The 10,897-nt window shown below is 42.5% G+C and overlaps 1 protein-coding gene across 1 annotated transcript in view; it reads right to left on the bottom strand.

Annotated features, from left to right (window-relative positions):
* THBS4 (thrombospondin 4) overlaps positions 1 to 10,897 on the bottom strand; it is a 50,050-nt gene that overhangs the window by 11,211 nt on the left and 27,942 nt on the right. The window contains exons 14-17 of the mRNA XM_018569128.1: positions 5,940 to 6,058; positions 5,113 to 5,165; positions 3,105 to 3,298; positions 2,007 to 2,185 (exon numbers count right to left, since the gene is read on the bottom strand). Coding sequence (XP_018424630.1) covers positions 2,007 to 2,185; positions 3,105 to 3,298; positions 5,113 to 5,165; positions 5,940 to 6,058 — 545 coding nt within the window. The remainder of the gene's footprint in view (positions 1 to 2,006; positions 2,186 to 3,104; positions 3,299 to 5,112; positions 5,166 to 5,939; positions 6,059 to 10,897) is intronic.

Below are 10,897 nucleotides of genomic sequence, written 5' to 3'. Positions count from 1 at the left end.
ATTGTTTGAGAACGTGATGGTTGAGCGGTTAGGTTGAGGTGGGATAGGCTTCCCTGAAGAGATGAGTCTTAAGGGATCGCCTAAAGGCAGTCAGTGTGGGTTATAGACGGACAGGTTGGGGTAGAGAGCTCCATAGGATGGGAGAGACTCTAGTGAAGTCCTGGAGGCGAGCATGGGAGGAGTTGATGAGGGAGCTGGAAAGCAGGAGGTCTTGTGAAGAGCGGAGGGGACGGTTAGGGAGATACTTTGAGACAAGATTTGAGATATAGCCGGATGCAGAGTTGTGGATGGCTTTGTAACTGATTGTTAATATTTTGAATTTTATCCTTTGGGCTATTGGAAGCCAGTGGAGGGATCGGCAGAGGGGGGTTGCAGACACTGAGCGGTTGGTTAGGGGGATGAGTCTAGCAGCTGCATTCATGATAGACTGAAGGGGGGGATCGCCTGTGTAGTGGAGGGCCAATGAGGAGGGAGTTGCAATAGTCAAGACGAGAGATAACAAGGGAGTGGATGAGTAATTTTGCGCTTTCTTTGTAGATTCTCCAGTAGAGAGTGAGAGATTGAAAAGAGAGTGTAGGATAGAGTATGAGGGTGACCGAATTAGCGGTGAAGGAACAGGGTCCAGGGGGCAAGTGGTGAGGTGGGTGTCAGAGAGAAGCTTTGTAACCTCCTCTGTGGTGACAGGGTCAAAAGAGGAAAGTAACAAGTGTGATGGAGGGTCTGGCACATGAATAGGGGAAGGTGACTGCACAGTGGCGATCTGATCCCAAATTGTATCTATTTTGTTTTTGAAGTGAATGGCAATGTCCTGGGCAGTGAGTGAGTTAGTGGGTGGTGGCGGTGGAGGACGAAGTAGAGAGTTAAAAGTAGAAAAGAGTTGGCGAGGTGTGGATGAGAGTTTGTTAATGAGAGTGACAAAATAAGTCTGTTTGCAGCACGGAGGGAGGAGTTATATTTTAGGAGTGCGGCTTTATACAGGGTGAAGTCTTGCAGAGATCTAGTTTTTCGCCACAGTCGTTCATGGGTGTGGTTTGTCTCTTGAGATTTTTGGTTTCATCCGTTTGCCACGGTTGTAGTGGACGTGGTCTAAGTCTGCGAGTAGTGAGGGGAGCCAAGGTGTCTAGAGAGGACGAAAGTGAACAGTTGTAGACAGAAATAGCCAGGTCAGGGCAGGATAGGGGTGAGATTTTGTCATAGAGGTAGTCAGTAGCAGAGTAGAGAAGAGAAGGGTCGAGGTGGTGAAGGTTTCTCCGGGTGACAGTGTGCCGTGTAGGGGGATTCAGGGTTGGGGATAGGGTGAGTGTGAAACTGACAAGGTTGTGGTCTGAGAGGGGGAAAGGGGTGTTGGAGAGGTTGCAAGGAGTGCATAGGTGAGAGAAAATAAGATCTAGTGTGTTACCATCAGAGTGAGTAGGAGTGTCTGACCATTGTGTTAGATCAAAAGAAGAGGGTAGGTTAAGAAATTGAGCAGAAGCTGGGGTGTTAATGTTAGTAGCAATGTTAAAGTCACCATTAATGATAGTGGGTATTTCTGAGGAGAGAAAATAGGGTAGCCAGGCAGAGAAGTCATCCAGAAAGCGAGATACCGGTCCAGGGGGCCGATATATAACAGCAACAACTCTAGTTACTTCTATCTACAAAGCCTAAATGTCCTACATGAACTGTAGATATCTCCATCTGCAAAGCTAAATATTTCACATGTTGCTTATTCATACAACTCATTATGTATTATATGTATATATGATGTTTCCACTATAAGTCAGGACTCATTGTGCGTTATATAAATGCAGGGCTTATCAGTTTACTTACTCATTATTCTCTACAAGCAATACATTGATAATATGAAAGAGGATTCATCTAAAATGTAGTTATTATATAGGAAATGCTCTACAAAGGCAGTAATCTAACAATAATAATAATAATAATAATAATAGCGTGTATGCTGACTAATGTCAATATGAAATAAATGGATTAATATAAAAATCCCATTACAGCTGACTCCTCACCTGATTCAGAACAATCCAGTTGGGGTCGATCTGGGCATCACCCTCGGGGTCCAGAACAACAGTCTGATAGGCTCTAAAGTCAGTCAGGGTGATCTCTGCATTTTCTGGGCACACATCAATACGATCAATGACCGTGTCCTGGTCAAAATCTGACTCGCAGATGTCTCCGACCCCATCATCTGGGCACAGAGCATGAGAAGAGAGTCTCAGAGGCAGAAACATACTAAACATGGATACTGTTTACTAGTAGCCTAGTACAATTCGAACGTGTGTGCCGCAAAATAAACCGGTTGCTGGTTCTTGCTGCTGCTGGGCCAACAGAGCTGGGCTTTTATGTAGCCTTTGGTTTGCACTCCCACTCCTTTTGCTGGGCACTAGGTAGGCCTTAAAGGGTATCTATGGTGAAAAACTAAAAATAAATATGTATTTCTATAATAGATTTCTGTAAGGTCTACTTCACTCCTATTAGCCATATCGATCTAGAAGTTTGCATGCTTCGGGCATCTGTGAAACTGTTTGTGAACCGAACCTGTGTGGGTCACGTGGCACTGCTAAGCGGGGAAGTGGAGAGAGGCATCGAGGGAGAGTTATGCATCATTCTGGGGGGCTAAGAGGTAGAAAAATAAGGTACCTCCTTATATTTTAGGGTGAGCTGGCATTGCTGCATTTGAGGGTGTGGGTGTGGGTGTCTGAGAAATCCATTCCTAATATACCACTGCAATCTAATGCCTAGTGGTGCATTCAGTTACAGAGACACTGCCACCTTGCCCATGCAGGGCAAAGTGGCAGTATCTCTAGAAAGGCAATCCCTGACCCCAATATATTCACCTTACCTGTGCATTGACAACCTGATTCTGTCTCTGTAAAGCCATTTTACACCTATGCACATGCAGTAACGTGTTTCTGTTGTGCTTTCCTGTATGTGTAGCTGCATCTTATCGGTGTATGTTTTTCTGTTCATGAATATGGATTATCCATGGGGTATATGTACAAAACTGAATGATACATGAGCAATACTGGAGGAGAATAGACTAAATATAAGAATAAAATGTTTATGCTCTACTATGCAAACGGATGAAATAAAGCCACTCTTCTTACTGTTGTCATCCTCCTGGCCTGGATTGGGCACCAGCCGGCAGTTATCGGGTCCTGGAGGAATAGTGTCTGGTATTCCATCATTATCGTCATCATCATCACACTCATCCCCAATACCGTCCTTGTCTGTATCCAGCTGGGAGCTGTTGATGACTGTAGGACAGTTGTCTGTGCTGTCCTGGTGGCCATCTCCATCACTGATATAGTAAAACAAAAACATTCTCTTTATCGGAATACTAATGCTCTCTTATTCGTCAGAATGTTGGAGCTAATACTCAATGAGGCTGGCCAATGGTTAATAATAGCATACATTTACAGACTCTACTACACAATGCCCACCACAACAAAAGCCTATCTCAGACCAAAACATTTTATGTCATTCCGGATAAGGAGGAGAAGAGTTAGAGCCCTGGGTTGGGTTTATACTGCCATCTGGCCTTTAACATGTAGATTTCCCCAAAACAGGAAGTGGTGAGAATTCTCTCAATAAAAAATAATAATCTAAGCCCAACTCTTAAGCCTAACCCTTGGCTCTAAACCTACCCCTCATCCAACATCTAAACCTCATGATCTCTGCAATGATTAGAATTGTATCACTCATGATAGATATATTTATTCTGTCAATATGTGTGCCACTTTTATGATCACACTGAAAATGTGCCTACATTAGTTGTAATTAGTAACTTTCTTAAGATTCATGCCCCACGGTGGTCATCCCGATCCTGGTTTCACTACCTAGTCCTAAATTACCTAACCAAAATGGGACATTAGACTAAGAACACAGATCAGGAAAGCCAAATAAAAGGTCAGAACTCATGAACTGCATACTTATTCCAGATCAGTTCCTTAGAATTGCCTGCTTATGGATTAGTATGACAGTAAACTAGTGCTAACCCAAGTCATACATGAATCCCATAAAATAATAGTAATTGTCTTATTGTGATGTGCTGCCATCTAGTGGCTGTTATTAGAAGTGCTCACATGGTCTAGTGAAATATTGGAAATACAACCCAGCTGCATGTTAATAATCCTTACAGCGTGTTGTCCATGACAGCGAATGAGCGTTGCACTTAAATTCTAATATGACGTAGAAAAACAACATCTGTAAATGAGTTCATACAAACCGTGTGCGTCTAGTAATTTCTCCTATAGTCATATTTATACAATGCCCCTACGTCTATGTGATGTTACTTTTTAAACTGAATTTAAAGGTGAATGACACCTGTGCAACCGACTGGTCAGGTTTCTAAATGGAGTCAAAAAGTGAAAGTGTATGTATAGCCAAACTTTAATGAAATGGATAGGATAGGGGAGGGTGAAAAATCTCACAGGTTAGTGTTTTTAGTGTTTGTGTATCATTGGGGAGATTTCCCTTTAGTTCCTGTCATAGGGATCTATGAAGAAGAGGTAAGGGGAATTCTTCCAGTGCAAGTCTGCACTGGAAGAATTCCCCTTACCTCTTCTTCTGAGGACAACCCAGGTGACATTGTCCGCCTCTACAACTGGAGTGCTGAATCTCCTTGATGTGGACACTGACAGCAATATAAACTGGTCTAACCCTTCCCCATTCTATCTTCTATTGAAAACTAAAAAAAAAAAAAATTTTGCCTAGAGATTATTGTTCACTGTGCTTACATAATTAGATATGCCATTTACATATAATTACCACATATCTACACCAAACTACCCAATCTGTTGGCATTAAGCCATTACCAGAACCTGTACATGGATGTCCTTGTCTCCTAACTTGGATCAGGGCTGCAAAAAACACTAAGCAAATCTGCACTTTGTTACCAAATATAAGTGACATATTAATAAAGCAGTGGATGTGCAAACATTCACTGCAGGTGAATCAATCACCATCATTTAAAACACATGCACCAGAAAGATATACCTGTAATGAATGTTTGGTGAATGTCACAATCCCTGTTTTATAGCATTGCAGTGATGGGTATCTGTCATCAAGGAACGCAATAGGATGTCCACCATGTGTCTATTCGTTTATACATACCTGTCTTGGTTGGTGTCACAGGAATCTCCCACCAGGTCATCATCAATGTCTGACTACAGGGATAAGAGAAAGAAAATCATATTTTTAAGAATCCAACATGAGCCCAGGTCTGCCCATTGTAGCTTCAGTAGGTTTTCAATCATGGCTATGAGCTGTCTTATGTGAAATACATGGGGTGGCCTTTATGTTAGAACAATATACCTTCAGCCAAGGAGCACATATTTACTTATTGATGCTCAATAATGCAACAAGTGCGGTCAGGGCTGGATTTACTCTCTCTGCTGCCCCAATGCCAGGTTCCTCAATGCTCCCCCCTGTATGCAGGCTACACAAAAATCGGTGACATTGCCGAGATCACTTGTACAAAACGATCTGCGGCTTCCCCTCTGTACCTTTAGCCCTGCTTGCCCTAAGCAGGGCTGAATGTAGAAAAAGACTACCCGCCTGGCACCCGGAACTGCATGTCCCAAGTATCGGAAGATAGGAATTCCACATTCCTGCTGCCCCTCTACTCCCTGCTGCCCCAAGGCCGGGTCTCGGTTGGCCTTGTGGGAAATCTGGCCCTGGGTGCGGTGCTCCTGTTGCTGGTGTTCTTAGTTCTCGGACCCAATTTTAAACAGACCCGATGACAAACTGTCTCATACTGATGGTGCTAAACTTGGTTTGGGTATCTAAGTTTCAATAAACTCTCATCATAAAAAGGGTTAAGGAACTGAAATCGAAAAATACATAATAGAATGGTCCAGGTTGTAGGATTCGCAGTATATGCAGCACCACCAGTACTAATGAAAGGTCTTTTTACCCCTCCCGGTGTCACTTTTACTAACCTGGTTTGGATTAACAACATCGGGGCAGCTGTCACAGGCATCACCCACTCCATCTCCATCCTTATCCTTCTGATCCACATTGGGAACCCGCTGACAGTTGTCCAGGAAATTCTTGATACCTTAAATATGAAAGGATATGGTTATCAATGAATTGAGGATTTTGCTGATATATAAAGAGTTGTAATTTAAGGTTTGGTCCCCCCAATTAAATTATATTCTCTCTTTAAGTGAAGTATTAACACAACCTCTACAGGGCACAAAGCTAAAAAAAAGACAAACCTCTGCCAATTAGAATGCACAATCACTGCCTATTCAATAAACTTTATTTTAGTTTTTTATTAGCATGTCAGACATATGCCCGTGCATGGTGAAAAACTATAGTACTCACAACTGGTCATAGGCAACACTTTAAAAGCCTTTATCTGTTTAAAGTTAACGAATTATGTCCTTGAAATTGCTCTCACTCTGACGCTAGCGGTCATACCTAACAATTGCTGAGTTACTTTTAATTGTATTTATTTTTTTATTTGGGGTTTTTTAAATGTGATAGCACAGGCAGGTGACAGGATCTCTTTATGGAGACACCAGGAGTCTATTAGACCACTAATGTCTTCCCTGCCCTGAATGCAGATTGTCAGACACAGGAAATTTTTTTTTACATAAAAGTGTACAGTCACCCAGATCACTTGTACTCTAAAGGCCTCCACCTGCAGCAGCAGCCATGATCTTGGTATAACCACTTCAAGATCAGGACATACATGTACGTCCTATGGTCAGGGCCATCTTTACTGCTGGGCAAAAGAGGCAGCTGCCCTGGGCCACATAAATTACAGGGGCCCACAACAGCTGTCCTTTTTGCCCCCAGCGGCAGAGAGACAAAGTGCAAAGAGCTGTGGCAGCGCCAGTGGGGAGACAGACCGGCCATCCATTGTCAGTAGCAGCAGCCAGCCTGTGTGTGTGACTCCTGCTGTGATCTCCTCCCTCGATGCGTGTCACAGAGATCAGGCACGGAGGAGAAGGAGGGGAAGGGCACAGGACAACGTGAAAGGTAAATCTGAAATAAAATTTAACAAATCCTGTATTATGTTTATTTGCAAATATCTGTATTTAACTTTATACGGACAGCAAATGTTGGCACTTGCACACATGCTTGGACTGGGAGCAGAACTGGGAAGGAAGAATCTGGACTGTATTGCATTTACACTGGCTGCATATCACTAAACAAAGTATAATCAGTCCATGTGTTCAGTGATATGCAGTGTAATTGCAATACAGATTATACTAACATATCCATGTTCTGTATTACCTGTAAATTAGGGATGTCCCGATATTCCTTTTTTAAGACCAAGTACAAGTACTTCCCCTCATGTACTTGCCGATACCAATTACCGATACTTTTTCTTAACGGGACATGTGGCATTTAAAAAAAACAATACAGACTAATGATTTTAGGCCAATTTGTTTATGATTATGAAGAACTTTAATTAAAGACTGCTTTAGAACAATAAAACATTTAAACTATTCATGTTTTCAATCGCGATCGCACACGATCGCGGTTGAAAACACTGTGCGTTTATTCGCATGCAGATGATGGGGCAGCGGGGCTGGTTTTCACTTTTTTTCAATTTTTATTTACTTTGTAAAATGTTTAATTTTTATTTATTTGATTATTTTTACTTTATTGTCTTTTTATTTTTATTTAGTTACATTTTTAATCAGTTATTTTTTTCGATCCACGCCCCCCCCCGTCCCCGCTCCGCACCCCTGCCCTGTCACCGCTCCACGACCCCCGCCGTCACCGCTCCATGGAGGCATTTGTTAAAAATTTAATGCACCATGCAGCTAGTGTTCAGGGACATGCAATGTAAATGCACTACAGATTTTACTAATGTAACCATGTAGTGCTACATTTGTTCTATACTACTTGACAAATCATACAATAAGATTTTTAATTTAAATCTTATGGTATGGTTTAACTAGTAGTTCAGAACAAATGTACCAATAGATGGTTATATTAGTAAAATTGGTATTGCATTTACAATGCATGTGCCTGAACACTTGCTGCATGGTGCATTACATTTTCAACATATGCATTCTACATATAGTATAGACTTATGGGTCAAAAATCTGTATTGTAGAGTCCATTGCGTTGCAGAGCGCTGAGTCCATTGCGTTGCAGAGCGCTGAGTCCATTACGTTGCAGAGCCCTGAGTCCATTGCGTTGCAGAGCGCTGAGTCCATTGCGGTACAGAGTCCTGAGTTTATTGCATTAGTGCATTGAACTGTATATACAGTATATCTATATTCACGCATACATTTTTATTTTTTAGTTTCAGTGGAAGGTAATGTAGGTGGATATGGGGGTCTGGGTCGGGAAGTGGGGGCGGCAGGTGATGGAAGTGAGCGGGTTGTGGGGGCCCATCAGCAAACTTTTGCCCAGGGCCCACTTAATATTAAAGACGGCCCTGCCTACGGTCCTGAAGTGGTTAAAAGTACAGGGCTGTGACTGCACAGGGCATCTTAGTGCAGAGAAGAACTAGATGACACCAGGCACAGCAAACTGGTGCCTTTAAACTGAATGAGACTCCAGATTGGTCTATAGCTATGAAAGCTATGATTGAAACCTGCAGATATTTCTTCCTGACACTTGTCTACGGGCTCAGTAACTGTCATTGTTACAGTATTTCTGGGAAGAAGTAGACAATGCAGATTTGTGTGGATTTATCATTCTTTGCTCACATTTGTGTTTGCTTTGACACGAGTGAACCACACCTTTCCCAATTGAGGGACTGTAGAGCAAGTGGAGGAGGAGGATTGTCGCGGTATCTACAGAGGGTCTTGTGACTCCCCTCAGCATCTAATACAGGTGAAACTCGAATAATTAGAATATCGTGTAAAGTTCATTTATTTGACTAATGCAACTTAAAAGGTGAAACTAATATATGAGATAGACTCATTACATGCAAAGCAAGATAATTCAAGCCGTGATTTGTCATCATTGTGATGATTATGGCTTACAGCTCATGAAAACCCAGATCCACAATCTCAAAAAAGTAGATTATTACATGCAATCAATAAAACAAGGATTGTACATAGAACAATATCGGACCTCTGAAAAGTACAAGCATGCATATGTACTCAGTACTTGGTTTGGGCCCCTTTTGCAGCACTTACTGCAATTACTTTTGCATGATATTCAAATTGTTCGAGTTTCACCTGTATACCCTTCCTGGTTCTGGTGATCAAAAATATGGAAGTTAAAAAAATGAACAAAATCCTAAGTATTTGTTGTTTTCTCCTTTTTTGGTACTCCAGGGTGGAAATCTCTGACGTTATAAAATAATGTGTAACAAAATGTGAGGTTCCTGTTGGAATTTCCAAAGGCAGTCGATAGGCAATATCATTTACGCGTTTCTAGTTTTCTGCATAAACTTTGTAATAATCAAATAATGTATATTTAAAATCTCCTGACTAAAAGGTTTTATTCTAATGTACTATTTTCAGAACATTTGTGATGACAGGTCTCTGTATGAGGGATCTCCTTCTGTCTTTACTCACCATCCCCATCCATGTCATCATCACAAGCATCGCCTTCTCCATCATTGTCAGTGTCCCTCTGGTCATTGTTCAGTTTGAAACGGCAATTGTCGCAAGCGTCCCCAAAGATATCCTGGTCACTGTTTTTCTGATTGATATTTGGAGCCAACATACAATTGTCCTGTACAAAAAGAACAGAAAAACTTTGTGAAACAAATTGGTATAATAACAAAAAAACCTGAATAGTGGAAAGAAGCTTTCAGTCCTCGTTCACGCACAGGTGTATCGGGAACAAGCGCAAAAAACATGCACAAAAGTGCGCACTTCGACGCGCATTCACAAAATCTGCACCAAACATGGAACTAGTTAATGGCACCCCAAATTAGCCTAGCAAACTCGCTTTTTTTCCCTGCGCTTTAAAGCGAGCATTAATGCTTGGGAAACAAAGCAGAACGCATGTCACAGAAACTGCTACTTGCACTACTTTCCTGCTTTTGAGTAGTGGATTGCTGGAAACAAATGTCTGCGAACGCTATGGTGTGAACGGGGAGTTATGGCCAGGGCCGGTGCTGCCTCTAGGCAAACTAGGCAGCCGCCTAGGGCGCACTGCTGTCTAGGGCACAGCCTGAACCACTCACCCCCCATCGACGCCCCACGCCTATTTCAAATTGCAAAAGCCAATAGCAGGCTGACTATTGCACCCGACCACTGAGCAGAGTAGCGGAACTGAGAGACAACTTTCTCTCTCAGGTCCGCTCCTCTGCTCAGTGGGTGGGGTTTCAATAGCCAGTCTGCTATTGACTATTTAAAATAAATTACATCCATCTGTCGCCTGCAGAAGCTAACTGGCCGGGGGAATGGGGCCACGCGGGGGGTTATTGGGGGTGGCTTGGGGTTGCAAGAAGCTGGTCTTGCTTGGGTGCAAAATAGTCTAGCAACGGCCCTGTTTATGGAAGAAGATATTTACAAATTCTCGTCTACCGTCTCGTCTAGCCTGCTGATTTTTTAATAACTAATATCTCCACTTAAACACAAAGGGGTTTATTTACTAAGCTGCCGAAGGTAGCCGAATGAATAACCGAGCCAAAGTGAAGGGAGCCGAATGAATAACCGAGTCAAAGTGAAGGGAGTATGTTCGGCTATTCACAGTAGTCCTGTATGTCCTATACATCGGCTGCAATCAGCTACCTTCAATTCCCTTTGGTTTAGCCAAAGAGCCTCAACACGTACGGCTGAACTGAAGGGAAGAATCCATACACCTCAGCCGATGCAACATCTCGATTAACTGAGGCGAACGTTGGTCAGTTCATTCCCTGCTGTTCACCCCTAAGAAGAAAAAAGCGCAGGGTCCCCTCCCAATCTTACCAGACACTTTAGGTCTGGTCGAAATGTTTGGGGGGGACCCATAGATTAAAAAAAAA

Source organism: Nanorana parkeri, unplaced genomic scaffold (assembly GCF_000935625.1).
Source record: "Nanorana parkeri isolate BGI_ZX_2015 unplaced genomic scaffold, ASM93562v1 scaffold34, whole genome shotgun sequence".
NCBI lineage: Eukaryota > Metazoa > Chordata > Amphibia > Anura > Dicroglossidae > Nanorana > Nanorana parkeri.
The sequence above is the reverse complement of the archived record's forward strand: the minus strand, read 5'-3'. Positions and strand labels throughout refer to the sequence as shown.